This window comes from Rattus rattus, chromosome 1, assembly GCF_011064425.1.
Source record: "Rattus rattus isolate New Zealand chromosome 1, Rrattus_CSIRO_v1, whole genome shotgun sequence".
NCBI classification, from domain to species: Eukaryota; Metazoa; Chordata; class Mammalia; order Rodentia; family Muridae; genus Rattus; species Rattus rattus.
The window spans coordinates 55,518,425-55,545,981 of NC_046154.1; the positions used below are offsets into that span (position 1 = coordinate 55,518,425).

The following is a 27,557-nucleotide window of genomic DNA, read 5'->3' on the forward strand; positions in this document are numbered from 1 at the left end:
TCTCCTCTTGTTTTCTGTCTCCTCCTGCCTACTCTTTACACATCATATCAGTGTCTTTGTGCCTGCTGTTTATGCACTGATAGCTTTACAACAGGTTCTCTTTAGGACTTGTACATCTTTAGTAGGAAATTTTTATGTAGAAAATACTGAACAGTTTTCCATTTGACTTAACGTAAATGTAAATATATCATTTCCTGTGGCCTTTATTACCTTCTCTTTTTCATAATCACCAAGTAAAAAGATTGGTAGTAAGTTGAAGTTAAATATAAATAAGTTACAGTATGTATGCTATGAGAATAAATGCTGGAGGAAAAACTGTTTCATTTGTAAAGTGTTGCAAAGTATGAAATTTATTTTAACTATAACATATTTTAAGACTAGTTGCTTGATAACTAATTGCATGATGCATCAAAATATACTTCTTATCTGTGTATTGGCTCTGAAGGAAAATCCTCTAATTCCTAAAAAAAAGAACCCAGTTCTCCATTTAAGATTAGAACTGATTTATATTACAAATAGTTTATGGCAAACTTAAATGATGTGTTTTCAATAGAAAAAAGTAAAGTTTCTAAACTCTCCATTTAAGATTATAACTGATTTAGGTACAGTTTATGATAAACTTTAAATGGTATATTTTTAAAAAAATAATGTTTTGAAAGTTTCATTTCCCTTATTGAGTACAAAATTCTTGATTTCTATTTTTTTTGGTCAGACCGCAGTTGAGAAGTATGTTTTTGCTTTTTATGTTTTTGCTAGATATGTGCATGTGTAGATTTCACAGGTAAGTTTCATTCTTTGCAGCACTCTCTGTATTATAATAACTAAGGTAATTAATCTTAAAGACAAAAAAATAGAAGCAGTTTTCATACAGCTTTTAAAGCAGCTTAAAATAACGGAGTGAGATCAGAAATAATCTGAATGTTTGAAACTGAGCGTAGCCCGTGACTTCTGAGCCCTCCACACCAGTGTTAATGTTCTCTCGCCATTCGTTCACCTTCACCCATAGGCTATGGATCGAAGTTGTAATCGTATGTCTTCGCACACAGAGACGTCAAGTTTCTTACAAACATTAACGGGACGCTTACCAACTAAAAAGGTAGATTCATAAGAAGACAGAGGGGGAAAGTAATTCCAGCCATTAAAAACTTGTAAAGTTTCCTTACACAACCAGTGTGAGATGCTGAAATAATTTTGTTGGGTCTAAAACTTCGTTTGAACAAGCAGTGCAGGTCTGGAGCCTTTGTGCCATGCCACTGTTGTTCAGGGCTTGTTTTCATTAAGATAATGTTTCTACTTTTAGAATTGATTGTAGAATATAGTAATTCAAAGAATATAATCAACTTTTAATACCAGAAAAATATATGAGCTCTTAATTCTGTTTCTGTAACTACTTCTGTTTTGTTTTAAATCTCCAGGGAAAGGAAGATGAGTTAGGAAAGTTATCACTCTTAGTAAGCGATGTTGCTTGCCCGGTGCACAGCCCTGTTAGACCTTTCACAGTAATCTGTGCTGCTTGCAAGTGCTTTGTATGCATATCCATTAAAACAAAGTTTCTGCTTCTTAAAAATACATCTTAAAGACCTGGAACTTAATAGCATACAGAAAAGTTTAAATTCGTAATGGTATTTCCTAAATTGTACCAGCAAAGTTGATAAATGTATGTTCAAATATGCATTTAAAATACAAACAAAATCCGATTTGTAGCCGTGAGGTTTTGGTTTAGTTTTTTTTGTTTGCAAGTGCAATTTAGGAAGTTGTTTCCTGCCTGTCCTTTTAAAATTACATTTTACTCCAAGACAACATGTAATTTTTCAGCTCTGAACATGCGACACTGTGTTCATGCATAAGTAGTCGTTTCGTTAATGGGTGTGTCCACGCATCATCCAGTGTCCATGTGCCCCGCCCCATTGAGCTCGTTCCCACTGTGCCTTCATCTGTGCCTGTGTTATGGTTTGGTCTTTGGCCTCAGCTGGTCCGACTTGATAATAACGTCTCTGTTTCCGGACAGCTCTTTCACGAGGAGCTGGCTCTGCAGTGGGTCGTTTGCAGTGGCAGCGTGCGGGAATCGGCTTTGCAGCAAGCCTGGTTCTTTTTTGAGTTGATGGTAAGCGAACTGAGCATGGTCTTTAATACTTCTAACTCAGCAAGCGGTTTCGTGTCAGTCATTTTCTTTTACTTTAGAAACTGTACCCTCATATTTGCCCCCAAGCATAATTATACACTTTTTTTTTCTAAATATACACCTTGGGCAACACAATATAGGTAAAATTATAACGTGTGAGGTTCACTTCATCTCTGCTTTTGATTTTGTGTTGTTCTTCTTGAATACACAAGAAAACTTGTGACAGTCTCTGCTAGTCTATGCGAGTTAGTAAAGTCAGTGCTATAGATGTTGTAACAATTATTTAGAGCTTTATAAATATGTCCTGTTATTATTATAGAGCACAGGGAAATGCTCATTACAGTCAATTTGAGAAACACTTTTTGCTTACTTCAGTAAATGGTATATAAACTGATTATTTTTTTTCATGTCATATAAAACATGGGCTATACTTATATACATGCAGACTTTTTAATGAACTAAAACAGTAAGTGCTTATCAGATGGCTATGCAGGCCTGTTACTGAGGCTGGGAGAGGTTAAGTGACATTTTAGTATACACATCCTGTAGGTAGCAGTACTATACTCCCAGTCCTGACATTCTGGCTCTAGGAATCTTGTGCTAGTTTTCTCCCTCAGGACTAGAAAGCTCAGATCCTGGGATCATTTTATTTCAACAAAAATAGTATTTAATAAATAAGGAGCAAAACAAAAGCCAAAAAAAGAAATAAGGACAAAGAGAGAGGGAGGGAGGAGAGAAGGAAGTTAAAGGGGCTTTTAGAATTCAACACAGTTCAACAGCAGTCACTGTTACCTGTATTTGAGATACAAAACATTTTTCCCTACAGATTTACTAATCTACAGAGAAGGGAAACCTGGGAATATATATGTCCGAAAGCTCGTTTTCTTTTAGAATATCAATATCAAATTTATAACTCACATAGTTTTATTGTAAAATAGGAATTGCAATTTTGGCTTTAACAAAAGTATTCCATGTGTGTTCAGATTTCTTTTTTTTTTTCTTTTTTTCGGATCTGGGGACTGAACCCAGGGCCTTGTACTTGCTAGGCAAGCGCTCTACCGCTGAGCTAAATCCCCAACCCCCCAGATTTCTTAAGTACGAGTCCAGAGATTACAGTTGAGGAGTCGGCTATAGCTGGGCTTGATGGCACATCCCTCTCATCCCAAGGCCTTTTAGGAAGAAGCCTGACTGCTGGGAGTCGTAGTACACATCCACAGTGGCAGGCAGGCACATCTCTTTAGTTTGAAGACAGTGGAGACAGCATAGGGAATCCCTGGCTAGCCAGGGCTACATAATGAGAGCCTGTTTAAAAAGTGGGGTGGGCTGGGGGCTGGGATACAGACGGGTGGTAGAGTTCATGCCCATCATCCAACACCCTGGGCTCATTTGTCACTGCAACAAAAAAGATTTGACTGTGCTGCATGCTGCCAACAGTTAGTGCTCTTTAAATGTAGATGCTTGCACTCTTCATTAGCATTCCTAGTGTTCTAGTGAAAATGTATCTAAAGGCATTCTGTGAACTGAAGCCACTTAAAATGATCAACTGACACGGCTCATGATGACTACAGCGACTGCAGGCTTTCTCACCATTGGAGGCTTCTAAGTTAGGGGCAGTGGGGTGAAAAATTGAATGATATTTAAAATTTCTGAATTAAAATTGTTCTTATACTGAAGTTATGACAGAATAATTTATGAGAGTAAAGGGGAAAGTATTATTGTGTTTGACATTTCATTGGCATATGGAAAATATTTAAGGAACATTTTCAAAACACTGGGAAATAAAAAAGTATTTCAGTTGACTGCTAAATTTACATAGTATATTTTTAAAATAGCCAGCGTATTTAGAGCCATTATAACTTACTTAAAATTAAGCCAGATAGTAGAACATACATGTACTCTTAAGACTGGAGAGGCCAAGACAGGATTGAGAACTCATGGTTAATCTGGGTTGCATTGTAAGATACTGTCATAAAATAAAGCAAAACAGCAACACAGGTGACAGTATGTGTCCGTTTACAGGTCAAGAGCATGGTTCACCACTTATACTTTAATGATAAGCTCGACGCTCCGAGGAAAAGCCGTTTCCCAGAGCGTTTTATGGATGATATCGCTGCCCTGGTTAGCACAATTGCTGGGGATGTTGTGTCACGGTTTCAGAAGGTGAGGATGACTTTCTGTGGATGTCTCTTGTAAGCTGAGAGTAAACGGTTGTGCTTTTGTTCACCACCATCATTGTTATTGCTTATATTCTGTCTCCTAGGATACAGAAATGGTTGAGAGACTCAATACAAGTCTTGCCTTCTTTCTCAATGATCTGCTGTCGGTTATGGACCGAGGGTTTGTCTTTACCCTTATAAAGTCCTGCTACAAACAGGTAATACATACTTAGTTATTGAGTAGCTGAAATACTGTGGTAGCTAGTTTGAGGGCTGGAGCTTCATGAGAACATCTGTCACTAGTGAAAGAGTAGCCGAGTTCTGTGCTAACACTGTGGTGAAGTACAAGGTGTGTGGCTTATTAGAACTATCCCAAGCTACTCAGATAGTGATGGAAGGCAGGCTTTGAATGCTGTGCAAGAACAGCATTTATCCTGAGTGTACGGCTAACCGAACTTTCCCTATCCTTGGTATTTATTTATTTGAGATAAGGTTTCACGTAACCTAGGCCAGCTGTAAATTCTTGTTGTAGTTGAAGGTGATCTTGAACTCTTGGTCTACTTATGAGTGTGAACCATTATGCCAGCTTTTGAGTGTCCCTTAAAGAAAACAGTACTTGGCTTTCAGTGCTTCTATTTTTAATTAATCATTTTATTTACATTCCAAATGTTGCTCTCCCTTCTGGTCCCACCTCCCAGAGTACTTCACCTCATCCCCCGGGAGTGGGAGCACACTCTCAGAGTCATTACTACTATTTAAACATTAGAGTTTGGATTCATGGTCAGATATTTACTGAAGTTCAAAATGTACATTATCTTGCCGTCCTTAAACTATAAACACCCTAGACCTTTTCCACAAGCAACACATTATGTTTTTTAAATGTTATCAACTATTATGTCTTGCCTTTTGGCTCCTTAAAAGCTGTAGTCACTCCAGAGTTATCACAGCATTGGAAAGTAAAAGCTTTGGTTTCGTCCCAGAATTGTTGCGGTGTTTGACGTTGAGTAAAGCTTCCTGGCTGGCTCGTGGGTTAGTTTTGGAGAACTGTTGGTTGATAATTCTAAGGGACTGGTTAGCTAGCTTAGTGACTAAAAGCACTGGCCACTCTTCCTGGGAACCTGGGTTTAGTTCTCAGCGCCCACAGGGCAGCTCTCAGTCTGTAACTCCAGTTGCGGGGAATTCAGTGATTTCTTCTGCTAATGTAGGCGCCAGGCATATACATGGTGCACAAATGTACATGCAGGCAAAACACTCATGCACATGAAATAAAATAAAACATTTTAAAAGAACTCTATTTAGCAATATAATTGTTAAAATTTTGAAGGCTTATTCAGTTGGATATTTTTCTTTTATAGTAATAAAAATTATCTATGCATGAGTTCTGACTCACAGATATTTTCAAAACACTGTTCTTTCCCCCCAAATTTATATTTTATTACTATCAAAACTTATTCTGGCTTATTGACCTCCTACATTTTCCAACCATTGAAGTTGATTCAGGGATAACTATTATCTATTAAATCAGCTGACAGTAAGTCTCCTCGAGTAGCTGTGATATAGTTGGGAAAAAATAGACAATTATAAATGCATTTAACAGAAGTGTTAAAAAGAAGTCTTTTGATGCATGCATTTTCCTCATAAGGTACATTTTTGAGAAGTGGGACTATTAATGCAGCTGTAATTTTGGGAAAGAAGTTGTCATATAAGCCACAGAACCCCAGATACTGTTATTGTGGTGTATTACTGTGGGAGGAAAAAAATAAATCAATTGGTGTTCTCTCATTTACACATTGCTTCCAAGGTGTCAGCGAAGCTCTATTCACTACCAAATCCAAGTGTCCTGGTGTCCCTGAGGTTGGACTTTTTGCGAATCATCTGCAGCCACGAGCACTATGTTACATTAAACTTACCCTGCAGCTTGCTCACCCCGCCTGCATCTCCGTCACCTTCTGTTTCTTCTGCAACATCTCAGGTATGCAAAGTGTGAGGACGGACATATGTTCCTACTTATACAAATGCGTGAAAACTGTTAGTGTGTTATTTGATGATTGATTAAGTAGAGGCTCATTTCTGAGTGCTTTATAAATATTAGCTCATCTAATTACCAGAACAACTCTAGGAGTTTTGTCATTATCCATATTGGATATCACCAGTCAAAAACACAGAAAGTAAGAAGTGGTCGGTGAAGCTGTGGCCAAGGCTTTATCCAGAGCCAGGGTTAAGCATGGCCCTGAGCTTCTGCCACTCATGAATGCACATGAGTGGGCTCAGTGGGCTCACCTATGTAAACTCATCTTTTTTGATGTTTTCACAAATCAAGTTTTCTTGAAGCAGATATAGAGACAAAGTCTGGGGTGAATACCTGTGAAAGGAAACAGGGAAGAGAGTCAGGCTGCAGTGCCAGCCTCCCAAGGTCAGCCTGGGTCACTCCTGATGCCTGAAGTTGATCTTACACACTTCCTAATCCTATTTCTATAGGGTGGGGGGCCCAGGTACAGTTCTCTAGGCTAAAACAGTCTTACATGTTTGTTTAAAAAAGTTAAACCATACTTACATAAACTGGAAAATGGAAAGTCTTAGAGAGCCAGACAGGGCTTTTCACTTCCTCTCTTCAGTATGAATCCTGGATCCACTTTCTGACACATGTCTTCTGCCTCCCTAAAGGATGCATTAGCCTTTTGTATTCTTGCTCTGTCTTCTTTTAAAGATGTGACTCTATGGCCAGAGACAGATTAGTCATAGGTGCCTTTCCTTAAACCTCCTTACTGCATGGCATTTACCTGTGACATGTCATAGAATTTCTTGAGTTATCTTGTTTACGTTCTTATTTAACTGTGTAATTTTCAGATTTTAGTGACTAACATAGATATCTTAGTTAGGGTTTTATTCCTGTGAAGAGACATCATGACCATGGCAATTCTTATAAAAGAAAACATTTAACTGGGGCTGTTTTACACTTTCAGGTTTAGTCCATTATTGTCATGGCAGAGAGCATTGTAGCATGCAGGCAGACCTGGTTCTGGAGAAGGCTGAGAGCTCTACATCTTGATCTGGAGGCAGCAGAAGGAGACTGTGTGCTACACTGGGCATAGCTTGAGCCTAGGAGAACTCCAAGCATACCCCTCAAGTGACACACCTCCTCCAGTAAAGCCACACCTCCTAATAGTGTCACTCCCTGTGTGCCAAGCATCCAAACACATGAGTCTATTGGGGCAGACTTCCTATCCAGACCATCACAATAGACACCTCTGGGGGCCTTTCCTAAAACCACCGTACTACATGCCATTTACCTGTGAAGTCCTTAGAGAATTTCTTGAATTATCTTGTTCGCTTTCTTGTTTAACTGTGCAATTTTCATATTTTAGTAGCTAACAGCTGAGTTCTCCTTTACCTCCAACAGAGCTCTGGATTTTCCACCAATGTACAGGACCAGAAGATCGCAAATATGTTTGAGTTGTCCTTACCCTTCCGCCAGCAGCATTACCTGGCAGGCCTGGTGTTGACAGAGCTCGCACTCATTTTAGACCCCGATGCTGAAGGGTGAGTACATCTGTGTCACACTGGAGGACGTCCGTCGGGTTTTGGACAGTGGGACTGAGCCTGCTAAGACTTTAATTAATACTATTACTGCTTCTGTCTTCCCCAAGATCCATGTGCTTGTTATTTCTATATTTCTTACTTTTAGGAATCGTGTTTATATTTTCTGTAATCTCCTCAGAATATGAGATTTATCAACACAGATGGTCATATATCATGCTTGACACCATAGCATTTTTCTAGTAATGCAAGAAACAGTTGTGTGCATTAGTATATGGATATTTTTTAAAATACACTGGGCACAGGGCTGGAGAGATGGCTCAGCAGTTAAGAGAGCTGACTGCTCTTCCAGAGGTCCTGAGTTCAATTCCCAGCAACCACATGGTGGCTCACAACCATCTGTAATGGTAACTGATGCCCTCATCTGGCATGTCTGAAAACAGTTACATTTACATAAAATAAAGCTTAAAAAAAATACAGTAGGTACTTTTCAGTTAAGGAAAATAGACTAACTTTCTTTATTTGCTTGTGAGAAAAATTTATAATTTTCCATCCTACTATGTAGCATTTTATCTTAAAACTTAACCTATCTTTTTAAAAATATCTGCTATTAGAGGATTTTTGGAAATTGTTATAAGAAAAGATATCATCTAATGATTTTCATTTATGAAATAACTTGGTATCTTCTGGGATAGCAACCCTTATGGGTGGTACTCATTTTACCAGTTGTGTTAGAAATTCCATTTGACAGCCTGACATGACACTAACCCAAATTCTTAGCCATAGGATCATGAGCTTGAGGACATCCTGGGCAACATAACAAGACTTCACCTGTTTAAGAACAAAACAGAACAGAGAAGTGGCTTAGTATCTAAAGTGTGTATCCTGCCCCTCTGGAGGGCCTGAGTCTGGTACCCAGCACGGATGTCAGGGTCTTCACTGCTGCCAGTAGTTAGCTCCGGATGTGTCACCTCTGCTGGTCTCTCAGAAAACCTGCGTTCCTGTGTTCACCCACACACACTCACACACAAATTAAAGTAAAAGATAAATATTGTAAAAATAAAATTGTATAATCATAATTTATTTGCATTTGGGTAAAAAAAATTTTTTTGAAACTCTGATCACCTTAAGTTTATTCTAAAGTTAAGTATCATGCAAGAGGTCCAGGAAACAAAAACATATAACCTTAAACAGGTTTTTAATGGATGTTTAATCTGCTTAAGAGATTAAAGAAAAAGTATATTCATAAAATCCTTAGTAATACGTCAGGGATATAGTTCATACTGAAAAACAATTTAAAACACAGACTCTGCAAATGAAAGATTTGTATTTTACATGTGGAATATATCTTAAAGAAGTGGTTTTCACCAGAACCATGGGGCTCTGAAGAGGTGTTCTGTAGGCTCCATGTAGAAGCGAGGTTTGTGTAGACTCTGTGCCGAGAGAGAAATGTTTAAAGGGCTGAGACTCTATACCTGCCAGTTTTGTTTGCAAGCACGTTCATGGCTTAGCATTTGACAAGAAAGTATAATGTCATTGAAGATAATTAAAGGTGAACATTTTTGAGATGAGAAGATATGCTATAATTTTTCCAAACATACTTGCTTTCCTTAATAACTGGTGTACCTCAGGCATTGGAGTGATGTTTACTTGGCCAAAGTCATCTGATATGTCCTCAAGGAATTAAATCAGGCCAGGTTGGAGGGGGCCCCAGTGCACCTGGGGCTTTGACGGTTTTATTGAAAGCAGTCGGTCTCTTTATAAAGAATATAATGGCTGTTTCCAGGATCAATCTAGTTGTAGCTGCCAGGATACAACGATGTTTGCACGTTATACAAATGTCTACTAATTGTCTTGTCAAGCACCTGTGCTTCCTTGACTTCCAAGGGAACATACAGAGAAGCACAAAGAGGCCTGTATGCTTCACTGCTTGAGGGAGTGCATCATTCTCTCAGGAACTGGAAGGCACAGTGTGCCCCAGGCGCCATGGACTCCAACCTGAAAAGCCTATAACACCTGCCTCTGAAGGCAGCTCGGCCAAGCCAACTCCATGGTTCCTTGCAAGTTATATTCCCATTGTTTTTGCTTGGTCAGGATGGCTTTAGTTATAAGAAACTGAATTTTTTTTCTTCAAACTGACTTTATTCATATCAGAAAGAGCATTCAGTCACTTACTGATTTTATCGTGTTCACCCTGAAGGAATAGTCACCTCTACTTTGACTGCAGGATGGTTTCCACAGATTTAGGATCATTTTATATGGCTCACAGAAGAGAGGGTAAATGAATTCCTTTTTCCTTGCAAGTGTAAATCTTTTCCTTAGGCTGATTAGGGTCAGCTAGCTATTCTGATGGATCCAGTCCCCAGAGTTGTGCAGGTTGCTGGATGGATTAAGTTACATGACCTTACACCAAACATGGATTGTTTGCTACAACACACATGATGATGATATGCTATACTCTAAAAACTGAGTTGCTAAGCAGTGTCTGTTGTTGTCAGGGTTCTCTATTGAAGAATGTTATGAGTTAATGAAAGGTTGTCTCATGCAGACTGTCACAATGAACTTGCTCACTTGCCATTTGAGGCCACTGGTTTAGCTAGAGTCTGATGCTGACATGAGACAGACAGCTTCTGAGCCATAGGGGAAGAGACTTTTAGTTGAATTAGGATGAAGGACTGGGAAATGCATGCTGTCTAGGTTTCAGAAGTGTCTTATATACAGGGTACACAATTTTTATAATAATGTTTCTTTTCCATGTCAATACTCAATTCTATTAAGATGGTTTTATATCTAATAATATAAGGATTATAAAGGAATCCATTACTGACTGTTGGTCTTTGGTTCTTAGAAAGATTTCATTGAGTCTGGTGAATGAGTGTGCTCACTGTCACTGTTGTGCTCAGACATTGTAGCCTGTGTGCTACAAATGAGGAGAGCACACTGGCGTACAGCCCCAGCTTTTATTGTTTGTTTCATCCTTTTCTTCTTCTTTCCTGCGCCCGCTCCATTAGCAAATTCTGCAGCTCTCCAAGATATATCCAAGTTCAATCACTTTTTTTCTAGCCTTGCTTCTGCTGGAGCTAATTATGCCACCTTCTTATGTCTCTAAAATCATATAGACACAATAGCCTAAATAGTCTTTTAAGATTATGCCATGGCCTTGCTTAAAATTATCCTCCCCTCCCTTCTTATAACTTAAATACCACTTACAGTAAAACCCAGACTTTTGATAATAGTCCTCAAAGCCCTGCCTTGCTATTGTCTGTTTCTTAAATGTACCAAATTCATTCATACATTTAAGCCTTGACACTTGCATTTTTCTCCACCCAAAGTAGTGTTTGAGTGACCCAGGGTCTTCACATAGTCATTCCTGCTTATAGTTTCTCAGGTCTTCTCTCAAAGCAGGATATTCCTGTTGAGGCTCTCATTGCCTGCTAACACATAGTCCTGTTGTCTTCTGCAGTCGTGCTTAGCCATGCAGCCCTGTTTTCTCTTCTGCAAAGTGCTTTCCTGAGTTTATGGTAACCTCATTAGAGTAGAATAGAGAGAAGACATCTGTGTGTCCTGCTCAGTTTTGCATTCCTTGAGCTTTAAATTTGTCTAAGGTTCTCCTAGTACCTGGAGTCTCATTCTTCTAAGTGTCTACCTCTTGAATGACCTTGAGCCTACCATGCTTGAATGACCCTGAGATGGCCATATACCTCTGTATGGTCTTACAGGTCTAGACAAAGATACTGTGCAAGATTCACTGACAGATCCATTAGGGGCGTGCTTGTTCTTTGACTTCATCTGCTTGCTAAGTAATGAGAATCATTCCGTGATTAGCAGTGAGATGTTCTGTAATTAGCCAAAAATATAATTGTTACAAACGTCCCTTACAGCTAGAAAGTTGACCAAGAAACAGTCTAATAGAGGCAAGATCTTCTGTTTGAATCTGTTGTTCTAGCTTTCCATTGCTGTGATAAAATGTCATAACCAAAAACATCTTGGAAAGGAAAGGGCTTATTTGGCTCCATGTCCAGATCATAATCCATGATGAATGGAAGTCAGGCCAGGAACTCAGAGCAGGAACAGGAGGCAGGAACTGACGCAGAGGGCATGAAGGAGTGCTGCCTACAGATTTATTCTATAGTGTGCTCAGTTTGCTTTTTTTTTTTTTTTTTTTTTTTTTATGGCACCCAGAGCCACCAGCCCGGGGGGGGCACCTGCTTCAGTGATCTCACATCAATCATAAATTGGGGAAAATGCCCCACAGACATGCCTGCAAGCCATTCTGATGGAGGCCTTTTCTCAGTTGAGATTCACTCTACTCAGAAGACTCTTGTTTGAGCCATGTTAACAAAAAACTAACCAACATAACTGTACTGAGATTAAATGTTAATTTTGTAGACATAGCTTTTTGGAAGATGAGAAGATCTATTCTTTTACATTTCTGTCTTTAATATGGTAAAAACAATTTTGTGTGTGTGTGTGTGTGTGTGTGTGTGTGTGTGTGTGTGTGTGTGTGTGTGTCTTTTTCTCTGGTTAAAGTAAACTCCTTAAGCACAAGCGCAGCTCTTAATTCAGGCAGCAAGAAATAGGTAGGAGCTGGAGCAGTAGCTCAGCAGGAGCATTTGTGTGTGGCATGCACGGCACTCTGGACTCAGGCATCAGCATTTAGTGTTGTATAATTATGTATAATACTTTCATGTGATTAAGTAATAAAATGCATGAAATGGCTTCCTGAAAACAGAGTTTAGACAGGGTGGAGTCAGGGTGCTGCTGAGAGGGTTGGAGTGCCTGTCCAGGCACGAGAATCATCATGGTGAGAATGCAAACAGCAGAGGCCCAGAAGCTGGACCTGGGAATCCCCTCTCTCAAGCTAATTAAGTGCAGCAGGAAACACATTGGTGGGGGCAGGAGTGGGGGTGAAGGGGTGAGTTTGGGGGGTGCAAAGTAGAGAAGCTTGTTGGGAAGAAGGTATGTATGTGAAGCATGTGTTGAACTTGTAAAAGAATCAGCATTTGGATTGACCTCTTGGAGAGTATGCAAACAGTGGGAGCAGTTGGGAGAGCAGCAAGCAGGGAGTCAGGAGTGAGGACTGAAAGGAGCCTATGAATGTGGTTTCAACAGTGTTTGAGTGTACACTTTATGAATAAACGTATAATTAAAATTAAGATCAGCTTTCAAACTAGGAAAGGGTTGTTTGAGGCAAGAATTAGGTCAGGATGATCATTGACAATGTTGACGGGAGGTGAGCTTCACTGACAACATGGGCAGAGCATTTTCTGGGAGAAATATAACATTTTCTGAGACCAAAAAAAAAAAAAAAAAAAACAAGATTGTTTCTTGGGTGTCTTGGAATTTATTGCTGTGATGAAGCACCATGACCAGAGGAAGTTGGAAGGAAAGGGTTTATTTGGCTTACACTTCCAGGTCACAATCCATCATTAGAGGAAGTCAGGACAGAAACTGAAGCAGGGCTGGAACCTGGAGGCAGGAGCTGATGCAGAGGCCAGGGAGGGGTGCTGCTTACTGGCTTGCTCCCCCTAGCTTGCTCAGCCTGCTTTCTTATAGAACCCACTCATCCACACTCATAACTCATCTACACACTCATGACTCACTCATACACACTCATGACTCATCCACACACACTCATGACTCACCCATACACACTCATGACTCATCCACACACACTCATGACTCACACTCACACATGCACATGTGCCTTACACATACAGGGTCCTTACATGTGCATGCAAAGAGTTGTACATATACTTGTGCCAAGAATATAAACAGAATAAAAACAGGAAGTAATGCTTTTCGTAAGTGTGAACAGTATGCAGCATGTAACATTAGGTTCACACACACAATTATAGACTGTTTTTATTGGCAGAAATGAAGCTCTGTAGCCAATAAGCACCCCCAGTCCCTGTCAGATGACCCTTCTCTGTCTTTTCTGTGGCTTTTTGTATCTCATAGGTATTCGATGCCGTGGAGGAGCAGAGTCACAGAGTATTTGCCTTTCTCTAAATAGCTTATTTCATTTGGCATATTTTCTTCACAGTTCTGCTTCAGAATTGTTACTTCAGAGCCAGTGAGATGGCTCAGCAGATAAAGTGGATGCGATGTAAGCTGATGACCTAAGTCCAGGCCCCAGCACCCACCCACAAAAAGGTGTAAGGAAAGCTGACATCAGAAATTTGTCCTCCAACCTCCACACATGCACCGTGGCACATCTGCAGCCCCCATTTCATGACACGTAATAACAATGTTTAAATTTTTGTTGAAGTTGGTACTGTGTGTGCTCTTGTGTTCCTTATCAATTGAAGCACTAATAGAGTTAATCAAAGAGTTTGCTTTACCCTTAAGTGATTGAGTGCTTCCTTTCCTACCATATTTACTTTATACTATTTTCAAATTTTTGCATTTTATATAATGTAAAGTGAACTTTACAGGAATAAATACACAAAAATATAGCTGGCAACTGGGTGTGGTGGCATACACCTTTAATCCCAGCACTCAGGATTCAGAGACAGGTTGATCTCTATGAGTTTGAGGCCAGCCCACTCTAAAGAGTGAGTTCTAGGATAGCCAGGGTTACACAAAGAAATTCTGTGTGGAACACCCTCACCTCCAAAAAATTATATCTGGCAAAAGTTAAGGAATTAAGTAAGGTTGATTGAGAGCCTTCCCATACTGTTCGTTTTGACGAGATTACTAATCTCTGTGATTCATTGCTTATCCTTCTTCATCTCTCCCTTTTAAATAGACTGTTTGGGTTGCATAAGAAAGTCATCAACATGGTACACAACTTACTGTCCAGTCACGACTCTGACCCACGGTACTCTGACCCTCAGATAAAGGCTCGGGTGGCCATGTTGTACCTTCCTCTGATTGGTATTATCATGGAAACTGTGCCTCAACTGTATGATTTTACAGGTATGTAATGTAATTAACGTAGTTCTCAACCTTGTTATCTCCAAGTTGTAGAAAATGTTTTTAGGCTAACAGATATTAAGGAGATATACCCTAGGACTGGAGAGAGGCTCAATGGTTAAATGCACTGGCTGCTCTTGCAAAGGACTCCAGTTTGATTCCCAGTACTCACATGGTGGCTCACAACCAGTGACTCCAGTTCTAGGGGATCCTCTAGTACACTCTTCTGGCTTCTGCGGGTACCAGGCATATGCAGGGTACACATTCATGCAGGCAGAACACCCATACAGAGAATAATATAAAATAATTTTTAAGTTATTTTTAAAATGTACTCCTGTAAAAATAAAATGTAAATAATCATGCTTAAACAATGCTGTTAAAAAACTTTTAAGATTTGAGGAGATTCATTGTGAAATTCTCTTAAGATTTTAGGATGAATTTTAAATTGAGTGTGTAGCAGTTTGCACCCACCTTTTAGAAAACAGATAGTTTATATGCATGTATATTATGCATACAAGTCAAGAGAGAATAGTTCTTGACCTGCGTCTACTGCCCTCATCACCAGCCTTATTCATAGAGATGTGTAACTGAAATTAATGTGCACCTGCACAAGAATTATGTTTATTCCAAGTTAGCATGTTGAGACTTACCTGTTCCTTAAAAACTGGAACCTACAGTTTTGTTCGTCTTTTTGACTATTTATAAAGTACATAAAGGCACAGTTTGGATTGTAACAGTTACTAACAGTTAGCCTGATAAAGTGCTTCTGCTTTAATGAAGTCAAAAACATTTCCTGGATACCTGATAATATTAGGAAATAACTCTGTCACTTAAGAGCCTGGTGAAGTATCACCTCCTGGGGTTTGGGTCACCGAATTGTTTCCTGCATGAAGGCAGAAATGTTCATGAAGTTAGATTTTTCTTTGTAACTACCCAGTTCAGGTTTCCAATTAAAAAGTACTACACAGAAATGAGTTAATCTTTAAATGTTTAAAAAGAAATGAATCTTGATAAAAATTGATAGTCTTAAAAAATAGGGATTTAAACAGATTTTAAGATTTGCTATCATTTGAAAAATGTACATAGTTTAGAAATTATATGATGAATCATAAAATATAGATATAGTCTTTAAAAAGCTGTTTCTACCATAGTGTATATAAATCTATTATGAAAAAATAAAATTTATTTTAAAAGTAGACACAGTATGTATACATGGCAGCACTCACAGTTAAAAGACATAAATAAATATAAATGCAGCATTAAAACAACAGTATCAGTTAGTTCTGGCACATTCTGTACTATATATACATTACCATAGTAACTATATAGCTGCTTCCTGTGGCTATTACAGTGAGCTAATGTGTCAAGAGTTCTCACTGTTACTGGTGGCGTAGTGTCCGTAAGGCTACCAGTCAACCAGAGGATCAGTAGTTGAGTCTGGGGAGAGAGTAAAAATCAGTGTGGGTTGCTGGTTCTGGGAGTTGTAACCTGTGTTGTCCAAGAGTCAGCTCCATGTGTAATTTGGTAGGTCTCTCTTTTAAAGAGAGATTAGGAAGTCCTGGATAGCAGGAAAGGAGTGCATGCTTGCTGACTCTTAGCTGACCTAAACTTTCCCTTCTTTTCCCCTTCCAGAAACACACAACCAGCGAGGAAGACCGATTTGCATAGCCCCCGATGATTATGACAGTGAGAGTGGGAGCATGATAAGCCAGACCGTTGCCATGGCAATTGCAGGAACATCTGTCCCTCAGCTCACAAGACCTGGCAGTTTTCTCCTCACATCAACGGTAAAATGAACCTCATAAAAAAATTGGGGTTACGGGGCTGGGGATTTAGCTCAGTGGTAGAGCGCTTGCCTAGAAAGCGCAAGGCCCTGGGTTCGGTCCCCAGCTCCGAAAAAAAGAAAAAAAAAATTGGGGTTTTGTTTTGTTTTTCTAGACTATCAGATATATACAAAGAGGTCCATTGCTGAGGCTGATGTAGTAACTGGTGCAGAGGTATTCTGAGCTCTGCGAAAACAATAATTAATTTTCCCAGAATATTATGTGCCGTGTACGAAGTTGTTTGAAAATTGTTATCTGTGAGGCATACAGGATGCAGCCCTGTGTTTTGTCATTCAGAACTTTATAAAGTACCTTATTTTATGTAGTTCTTTTCCTTCATTTTTACAACCCACTTTATCAGCTGTAAGAAGGACTGTCATTAACGAGTAATCTTTCAGTTGCGTGCCTTTGAAGTTAAGCAGGTACTCTGTGAGGATCTCCCAGAGCAAGGTGGGGGGCGGCTATGGAAGCAGGAGGAAGACATACCATCATGGAGCCAGTTTCCACTCTAAGAAGCTTCAAGTTCCCTCTTTCAGAAAGTGCAGTATATAGAAGGGCATTGCTGTGTTTGCCAGGTTTTTAACAGCTTTATATGTTTCAAGTAACTTGCTTAACTGTACAGTTTAATGGTTTTAGTTCATGCTAAAGCCGTGCAGCTTTCTCCACACAGTAACTTTGGTAACGTTGCTGTCTTCCTAAAAAGATCCTGTGTCTTCAATCCTGTATTTCTAGCAAGCCCAGAAAAACAATGGCTAACCCACCTTCCCTCCTGTACTTATGTGTCCTGTCCATTTCCTGTCAAACTGTGTGCTGCGTTACCTGTGGTCCCTTCCTGTCACTCGCCAGGCATGGTTTTAAGATGTCTCTGTTCGTTTAGCAGCATATCTCTCTGGTTCTTTTCTTATTTAAAGTACAAAATAATATGACATTCTGATGATAGACCCACATTTTGTTTCCCTGTGTTTAGTTGGTCAACGTTTAGATACTCCTGCTTCTTGCTCGGCTATGAGGAGTAATAAATGCCGTAGTGAGTACTTGTATGTAAGTCTTTCTGTATCGCTCTTGGGTAGAAACCTTGGAGTGGATTTGCTGGGCATCTCTGCAGTCCAGTCAACATTTTGAGAAGCTAAGCCCTTCTTAAACGTCTTGAGCATCCCAGTAAGTTCTCATTGTCACACCCTCTTTCTTTGGAGAAAGGGCTGTTCACATCCTTTCTTGTTATGGAATTTGAAGAGTTCTTCATATATACAGATAGATACATGATGTGAGAGTTCTTCCCTTTTCTGTGGATTATCTTTCCTGTTCATGATGATAGTGTCTAAAATGCAACATTTGGGGTTATTTTGTTTGTAGAAAATTCCTAAAATTGGTGCTGTTCTTAATCTTTTATCATAACTATCCATCTACCCAGCTGCCTTTCAAAGGCTGAGCCGTGTACTTACTGTAAAGTCTATGGTGTTTTCAGGTGACAGACCTACCTGTCCTTTCCCAAGCATGAATTCTTATTCCTAAAATTCAGAAATAGTACAGGCTAAAATTATTTGTAGACAAATCATTAGCGTACTAGAAAGTCCAAAACAGTTTTTGTGGGACACTAAAAAAGCTGAATTCTTTTCAAAGGCGTGAATTAGATTGTTTCAGCCAGGTGTACCAAAATACAAAAATTAGTAATTTTGATGAGTTCCAGTTAATTGATTTTTCTTCTGTAGTATGCTTTTGGTGAAAATCCCATGTAGAAAAATGTATAAAGTGCACTACAGAATCTAGCCCTAAGCCAAGCCTCATGGCCCATGTGTGTAGTTCCAGCAGTCAGTCGGGACCTAGAATCAGGCGTTTGAAGGTTAGCTTGCTCCTTGTTTGTATCCCACAAGTGGGCATGCTGACTCGTCTCCAGTCCTCAGCATCTGTAGGAGAGGTGTCAACATGTCTCTGTTAGTGTTCTGAGCTAACGAGCCTGTCCCAGCCCACAGCAGGTGGCTTACAACCTCCTGTCCCTCGGTTTAAGGGCATAAGGGCGTGCGCGCGCCTGTGCGCTTGGTATGTAGACCAGACTGGACTTGAACTCACAGAGCTGCCTGCCCCTGCCTCCTGAGTATAGAGATATTTAGCCACCACTAAATATCTCGTTTTTGTTAATTATTACAACAGCCATGACATCTGTGCTCTTAAGTAACTGTGCCTGTAATCTTCCTCTGAATGTTCTTTCCAGGTTGTAGATGAAAGCTAAGCTAGCAGTGACCTGGGCCAGTTTCCTCTTCCCTTCTGTTCTCCTCATGTGCCTGTTTCTAAGATTAGGTTCCTGGAGTTTTGAAAATGTCTCTCCCTCTGTACCTGCATTGAGGAAGTCTTAGGGATTTTTTTGTCATTAGATATATTTCTTCTCATGGCTATAAGACTGTTCAGCTTTCCTGTTTCTCTTATATTCTTTTTTATAAATTATAATCTAGTAAAAATTTATTCAAATTTCATGACAAATAAAATTGTTGTAAATGTTTAGTATAATCTTCCTCAATGTCTGTCCCATGTGTAGTCAATGTAAGCGGTTTGTTTCTGGGGCTAACATTTTTTTAATATTATCTCATCAGCAGTTTTGAATGTTTGGACATGTTCATTCATTCATGCGTATAATCTCAGCACTAAGAAGGCTGAGGCAGGAGGACTGCAAGTTTGAGGTCAACAACATAGTGAGACCTTGTCCCAAAGATGTCAAGAAGGTTTGAGGTGTGTGGCTGGTTGGCAGGACTCGGGTTTCTGTTGCTCATTCCTTCTGCTGACTGTCCTGGCAGTCGCTGTCTACCATGCCCCCGATGCCCCTTTCTTTCTTCTGTTAGCCGATTGGACAGTCTTTTTCTACTTTCAGAGAAATATTTAATTCAGTAATTCCTATCATTTCTTCCTTGATGTGTGTTTCAGGCCTGTCAGGTAGTTATAGTTGCTTTAGTTAACTGTTCGTTTTTGTACATAGAATTTTTATTATTCCACTCAAAATGTCTATAACGTTCCCAGTGATCTTTAGAGAGACTTCTGGATGTTGAAGAATGAGAGCTTTTACATTTCTACCTGTAAAGATTTCTGGTTTCTCCCTTCTTTCTGCTCATGGCCTGGTCAGGGGGTGTGTGTCTGGATTTCGGTGAAGATGTTACATTTCCCACATCTATGTCTAGGTCAAGTGTATGGTCCAGTTCATAGATACTTGGTGTTCAGATCTGACGACTCTTTTCTTAGTTATGGTGTCCTATGTTTGCAGTTGCTTCTGTCTAAATATTCTGGCCTTCACTGGGGTTGTCTGCTTTCCCTGACAGTTGAGGTTTAGACCTTTTTCCTTGTTACTCTACCGGATTTTTGTTTCTTTGGTAAACTGATAATGAAATATTCAGCAGTTTGAAATTAAAATTATTAATGTATTTGGTGGTTGTGCCTTTGGTTAGCATTAACTATAATTCTTTTTATATTTTTCCTAATGCTTTTAAATATTACCTTTCCTAGTTACATTCTTTCTTGTTCTGAAATTTTTTTTTTTTTTTTATGGAATGACACAAGATAGAAATCCACTATTTTCCCTTGAAGAGGGATCAATTGTCCCAATACCATTTATTAACTGAACCAAGTTGTGTGCTGTTATAGATCATAGTTCAAAATGCGTAGGACATTTTTTGTGCTTCCTGTTCTATAGTTTGTCCCTCCACATACACCAAAATCACATTGTCCTAATCACCTGACTTTCTAAAAATTGTGCTTCTCTTTGGAAGAATAAATTTCCTTGCTTCCTGTATCCTACATGGTCCTCACTGATGGTTAAGTGCATCAGAGGCATATATGTGTATGAACTTGTTCTCAGGAGCCACGTTTACTGACTGTGGATCGAAGACGCACTGTTGACCACCAAGGACGTGGGGTGTCTCTGCTTCCTTGCTGTAGTAAGGGATGAGTAATGTCTGCATTTCTTTGAGTACTGGTGAGAGATAAATGAGTTCTGTCCATTCGATGTTCAGCACTTTGCCTGGGACAGAGTAGGTATTGTGTTAGCTGCTACCATCATTTCACCCAGACAGGGAAGGAAGATTGTGGAGACTAGTAAAATCATGACCTTAGCAACTGAGTTTAGCTTTCCTGAGTCTTTCCTTACTTACCTCTTTCTTTTTTTAAGGAAGCATTCGAATAACTGTAACCTGTCTTTGCTACTTCGTGGCTTCTTCCTTTTCCCACCCTATGTCCCCGTTTTACCCCTATCACTAGATGGGGAGAAAGAAGGCTAGAGGGGAGAGAGGTAGAGATCCCTGAATCTAATTTCTTTCCTTTCGTTTCTTCTTTGACCATGGCTACTGTTTTGTTTTAGATCTGGGACAAAGGACTGAGGTGCATATTTTGCATAGGAAAGCAGACCTGGCTTCCAGCTTCTCCCAGCATCCCTCAGTCCCTACCCCACATATGCTGCCCCCAGCCCTGAGCTTTTCAGCCCCAGGGCTGAGCTGAACTTCCCCCAGGGGCTCCTACCTGTATAGTCCAGACACTTTTGGTCTCTCCTCCCCTCCCCTCTCTTCTCTCTCTGCACACTTGCCCCTTTCTCTTTCTCCATCCCCCACCCCCACCCCCACCCCCCATTTCCCCTTGGTGATTTCCCTTGCTTTGGCCCCTGGGGCTAGTGAACGACCCCCAGTGCAGTTTTCCATAGACTTGCCTTTTATATAATCTAATCTGATTTAAATTGGCTCATTTTAACAGCATAGAAATAACCTATCACTAACAAAACTAAAACTAACTCCCCTGAATGACCAACAACCACCATCCTCTGGGGCCCTCAAATTTATATAATAAATTCCCTCTGAAAAGTTCCCAGAATTCCAAAATTTATATAATAAATTTATATAATAAATCCCTCTGAAAAGTTCCCAGAATTCCAAAAGTCACACAGTCGCAGAAATTCTCTGCAGCTGGCAAAAACCATGCTTCTGCTACAGCATGAGGCAAATTATGGTCAGTTGCTGAGGACAGTCCGAAGCAGCCTCACATCCCTATGCCTGGGATTAAAACAAGAACATATTCTTACAATATTTCTGTGGTTTTAAAGAAACCAAAACTCCAGATTTGTCACTACAAGTACCTGCTCAGGTAAGGAGTGCAGGCTTCAGTACACAGACTGAGATAGATAATAAATCCTGAGTCAGTGATGCTATCAATAAGTTAATGTGCTTTATTTTCCTTTACAGTTCATTGCGCTGTCTTCATACAGATCACAGGTTGAAAATACCCTTCAATATATATGCTATAAATAAAGATAGCATTTTCTACTATATGTATACTATTTTTCTGTTGCTGTGATAAACACACAACCAAAGGCAATTTAAGGAAGAGCCTATTTTGACATAGAGTTCCATGAAGATAGCTTTCTGTGACAGCTGGCAGAGGCATAGCCACAGAAGCAGGAAGCCGGGAGCTCACATCTCAGCCCTCAGCATGCCGCAAGAAAGCAAACTGGAAATGGCTGAAAGCTTTTGCTCTCGGAGCCTGCCCCAGCTGATGTATTTCTTCCAGCAAGGCTACACTACCAAAGCATCCTCAGACTGTTCCACCAACAGGGAGCCCAAGACTATGGAGGACATTCCCATTCGACCACTAGAGCATTCCCCTCTATGCCATCAGTCGTTTGAAAGAAGCAATGCTCCTCTAACCCGTGCCAGCAGTGCTCACTATCAGTTACTTTATTCATACTACACTTACTCTGAGTCAGTCGCTCTGCTCCTCCTTTTCATCATCTCTGATGTTCCGTGCTATTAGAAGCTTTGCTTTCTCTTATGCTTTCTCCTAACATGTACTGTTCTCTCTTGGCAGTTCTGCCACATTAAAGCAAGTGTCTACTGCCGTTCATAAACTTCTGGCATGCGGGTTCTGTGTGACTGGCTTTCCCATGTGCTATCGAAATCAAATTCTTGATAAGCGACGAGTAGTATATTTTTAAGAAAATTTTAGTTTTAAGTATTTGTTCATTTGCTTTTAGGCAGAGTCTTGGAGTATAACCAGGCTTCTCCGAAGCTTCATAGGTAATTCAGACCAGCCTCAGGCGTGGAGGCCGGCTCCTTGAGTTCCGATTCCTGGAGTTGCAGGTGTGTGCAAACAAACAGCAGAGGGTCACTGGCCAGGGGCTCAGGCCATGGTTCTCTGTTTTCAGAGTGGCAGGCAGCACACCGTGACCTTCTCCGCAGAATCAAGCCGGAGCCTTTTGATCTGTCTGCTTTGGGTTCTCAAGAACGCAGATGAAACAGTTCTGCAGAAATGGTTTACAGACCTCTCAGTCCTGCAGCTGAACCGGCTGTTAGATCTGCTTTACCTGTGTGTATCTTGCTTTGAATACAAAGTAAGTAGCCATTACACCCTTGAAACGTTTAAGTAAAATAATGCAGAAAGGAATAAAGAAGTGTCCTCAGTGCCTCTTCTGATGTTTCAATTTTAGGGGAAAAAAGTATTTGAAAGAATGAATAGTTTAACCTTTAAGAAATCAAAAGACATGAGAGCCAAGCTGGAAGAAGCCATTCTAGGGAGCATCGGCGCCAGGCAGGAAATGGTACGGCGGAGCCGAGGACAACTCGGTAGGTGCATCTTCTCCTCTCCATTAGGGCTGCGTCGCTTCCAAGAACTGTGTCCTGTAGTCGTCACTGTTGTAAGTCTGCCATGACTTTCCAGAAGCTGACTGTAACTGAGTCAGTGTGGTAATTGCTTCCCTGGAGACACTAGGTGGCATTCTGATCTAAGATGATAGGCATGTGTCCTGGTTGGCTCTGCATGGCCACAGTTTGCCCTTGTGTATGTAGCAATAGTATTGAAAATGCTTCCTGCTCCCTTTAAAACCAGACATTTTAGATTCACAGCACAATTGAGCACAAAGGACAGAGAGTTATACGTACCCTCTGTACAGACATGTGCATAGCTTTCTCCATTATCAAGATGTTTAAGAGTAGCACAGTTCTTACTACTGGTAAACCCACAGTCTAGTACAGATCACTGTTTAGTCTAACTTGCCTCTTTACTGTTAAATGTTCTTGTCTGCACAGTAAGTATATTATATATCAAATGCAAAAATGTTGCCCACAGACTAACATGAGAGGGAGAAAAAATAGTTTTTCCTAGATGAGGTCTGTTTCTAACCCTAGTTGACTTCCATTAATCTTGGCCAAGATACTTAATCTCCCAGCTTCCTTTCCTTAGCTCGTTGTGACTATTTTTAGAATTGAGAAGATAGTATAACTACCTGTCTTATCATCTTTGCGATAATAATGTATATTTGAGCAATTGTAAAAGCTAAAATGACATGTAAACATAAATTTTGATTAAATACTCTAATGTCAGAGGACTAGCTTACTCATCTGTGTAAAGAATACATACTAAACACATAACATGTATGTGTTAGGTGTGAAATGGGTAAAATGTGAATCAGAGATGAGTTTTTATTTTTTACTTTACATATATATAAAAATTTTTAAATGGGTCTTGTCTGATAGCCTGACCCTGGGTAGCCTGGAACTAAGTGTGTAAGAACAGGCTGACCTTAACCGTTGGTGCTCCACCGCCTCAGTCCTCAAATATTGGGACTATAGGTTTATATATCGCCACAGATCATTTATCTAAGTAGGTCATATATATTGTATGTGTTTAGAATTTAATGAGTAAGACACTCTCTGCCAGGGAAGGAAAAATGGAGCTCAAGCCAATAATCCCAGCATGGAGGTAGCAAGAATTCCCACTGCTAGCATAAGATCTGTTGCCAGTGGGAGAATCGGTTTTTTTAAGGTTGTGTGTTGACTATGCCCCATGGCAGGCTCTACATCCAAGAGTATTTGAGTGACAGAAATTGAGCTCCATGGATTATAAAAGAGAGAAAGAGCATTGAAGCTGGGGACGGGGTGGTAAATATGATCAGAATACAGTTCAGAATAGGGCTGGACCGTGACTCAGCCCTCGGTGAATGCTCTTGCAGAGGCACCCATGTTAGCTTTACCACCACCTGTAAATTCAGTTCTCAGGGCTCCATGGTCTCAGACATCCATAGTACCTGTCCTTGCTTACACATCCATAGAAACACATATCAACAACAACAACAACAAAATAATAATGATAATAATAATATATAGAGAAAATATTCCAAATTTAAAAGTTTAGAAAGGAAAACAAGAGGAAAGCATAGAGATTTGTCTGTCATACATAAAGTGATCTCTGTTTCTTAATACTTTCAAAATTCCTATGTGAACTCTGAACTTTTCCCTTCATTGTTCTTCCATCCTCTCAAACAGTTTTAAGTTTTCTGTTTGTAGGACTGGACTTTTCATTTCCTAGTTAGAAGCTTGAAACCTGATTCCATCACATATCTGTGGATTTCTCCACCAGCCCTGGTACTTTGTCCACTCAGGATAAGTTTCTGGTGCCTGTTAAAAGACTCCCCATGCTATCCAGTCTGCCTTCAAATCTAGTCCCTTCCCCATCTTCCTGTAGATTCAGGAAGTAACTGTAGACTGCTCCTGTAGAGCATGTGCACAAAGAATATCTTTTTTTAAAAATAGCATATTCTCTTACGGGTGTTTTATTTTTCTGTATGTTTGATGTATGTTTATCTGCATGCTTGTATATGTGCCTATATTCATTGCATGAATGTGTGGAGACCTAAGGTTGATGTGACAATCATCTTCAATCATTCCTACTTATTCTTTGAGGCAAGGCCCTATAATTAACCCAAAGTGCTGTGATATGGCCATCTTGCTAGCTAGCTTGTTCTAGAGGTTCCCATCTCTGCCTCCCATGGCTAAAATCACAAGCAGGCTACCTACCACATGTGTGGGGGTTCTGGGATCTGAATTCCTATTGTCTTGTTTACATGGCAAACACTTTATTCATGGAGCCATCCTCCAGTCCCTGTTATGCTTTTTTATCAACATGAATTTATTTGGCCTCAGTATATTCCAGATACTTTGTTATTACATGCTGAACAAAAGGGACATCACATCTGTCAGCTAACATGGTCTTATATGAATAAATGCTATAGAGCCTATGAGGTGCTCACATCTGTAATTCTAGCACTTAGACTGAGACAGGGGGGATTATGTGAAATTCATGATCAGCTTTGGCTACAAAATGTATTCCAGGCCAGCCTGGGCTACAGAGTGAGCCATTGTCTCGTTAAAAATTAATAATTAATGTTATGAACTAAAAGGAAAGCAAATACTTAGGCAAGGATTTCTTGGAGAGTGGGGGAAGGTTCCCAAAGAGGTGGTGGATGATTGCTTAACCAGTAGAAGTTGATGAGCAAACCAATCAGATAAAACTCTAAGTGGCCACTGTGAACATCCTAAACCAGGAGCATGTGTGGTGAGACTGTTCAGGCTAGAAAGTGGAATGACTAAACACGTCCCAGCATACTCGTGGGCCTCATAGCACAACCCATGAAGATCCTCTCTTTGCTTATTTGAAAGGATAAGTTTTTTCCCCCAAGATATATCCTATATTGAAAATATTTTCTCCTTAGTTACTGTGAAAACTTTTAAATAAAAATCATTATTGCTCAGTCCTTCCACCTAAACTGAAAGAAATGGCTATTTATAAAATCAAGAATACCCAATATTTCTTGTGTGTTGTCAAATATGTATATTTATGGTCCAACTGAAATACTGTTTTGAAATTGGATTGACAGAGAGAAGCCCATCTGGAAGTGCCTTTGGGAGCCAAGAAAACCTGCGGTGGAGAAAGGATATGACTCACTGGCGTCAGAACACAGAGAAACTTGATAAGTAATATGATTTCTAGTGTGTTAATGGGCTGCCGAGATTTTAAACACAAAGCAATTCATTTTAGGTCTTTATTTTTATTAGGCATTCATATCTTAGAAGATAGGTCTTTATGCTTGATTTTTTAGGTTTTAAATAAACTGAGAAAATAACTTTATATGTTATAGTAAAATATATTGCATATTTAAAAACTGATTTAAAAATAAAGCACTCTCATTTACCCAACTAACCCTTTATGGAACATGCATCGAGCAACTCATTTCAGCATCAAATTGTTTTGTTTTGCTTGTTTTTTCTCTCTTTATTGAGCTATAATTGGCAAGAAATGTATTTATACTATGCAATGTGATTTTTAATATATATATATATATACATACATACATATATATATATATACAGTTTCATAATGATTATAATCAGGTTTGTTAACAGTATCACCATCTTTTGAAAGTTTTGTTTCTAATGTATGATTCCACCTGTCTTATTTAAGCATTAAATTACTATCTGAAAATATTTGTATGAATAGTGAAGAGGAAATTAGATAAAATCTTAGAAAAATGCAGTGCTAACTCCATTGGAAATGTTTGGAATCTAGGAGGAGCGCTCAGCCCGTGAGCTCTGCCTCCCGTGCAGCAGTGTAGTAAGCAGAGCGCCACCTAGTGACTGTGGTGACGGCCGTGAAGAAGAGTGCTGCAGGCCTGAAAGACTAAGAAGCGGGCCTGCCTCAGTGGCATTTTGTGGGGGACCGGTGGATATGTCGCCTGGTGTGGTGGCAGAGGCAGGTGGATTCTGAATTGGAGGCTAGCCTAATCTACATAACAAGTTCCAGGCCAGTCAGAGCTACCCAGTGAGACCCTGTCTCAGAAAGAGAAAGATGTGTATGCTGCTATATAGTCAACAAGATGTAGGGAGACGGAACATTTTAATATATTAAATACTGAATCTTTCCTACTCTTTTGTAAGCTTTCCTTGAAGCAAATAGTTTCAAGGTTTTTGCTTTAATGAATCTTTATGTCTTTTTTTTATTTCTGGCTTTTTGGAAAGATAAGTAAAATTTCTTATGCTATTTTTGTATCAGGTCAAGAGCAGAGATAGAACATGAAGCACTGATTGATGGGAACCTGGCTACTGAAGCAAACCTCATTATCTTAGACACGCTAGAGATCATCGTCCAGGTAAGGGTGGGCAAGAGGCCTAGGTATGGACTCGGCAGCCGGATTGGAAAATTGGTTTG

At 39.8% G+C, this 27,557-nt stretch overlaps 1 protein-coding gene across 1 annotated transcript in view; it reads left to right on the forward strand.

Annotated features, from left to right (window-relative positions):
- The window catches only part of Dock7 (dedicator of cytokinesis 7), a 170,472-nt gene that overhangs the window by 113,254 nt on the left and 29,661 nt on the right, over positions 1-27,557 (forward strand). The window contains exons 24-35 of the mRNA XM_032901794.1: positions 1,007-1,096; positions 2,009-2,104; positions 4,142-4,282; positions 4,383-4,496; positions 6,080-6,250; positions 7,679-7,818; positions 14,567-14,736; positions 16,366-16,520; positions 22,723-22,908; positions 23,005-23,140; positions 26,230-26,326; positions 27,402-27,498. Coding sequence (XP_032757685.1) covers positions 1,007-1,096; positions 2,009-2,104; positions 4,142-4,282; positions 4,383-4,496; positions 6,080-6,250; positions 7,679-7,818; positions 14,567-14,736; positions 16,366-16,520; positions 22,723-22,908; positions 23,005-23,140; positions 26,230-26,326; positions 27,402-27,498 — 1,593 coding nt within the window. The remainder of the gene's footprint in view (positions 1-1,006; positions 1,097-2,008; positions 2,105-4,141; positions 4,283-4,382; positions 4,497-6,079; positions 6,251-7,678; positions 7,819-14,566; positions 14,737-16,365; positions 16,521-22,722; positions 22,909-23,004; positions 23,141-26,229; positions 26,327-27,401; positions 27,499-27,557) is intronic.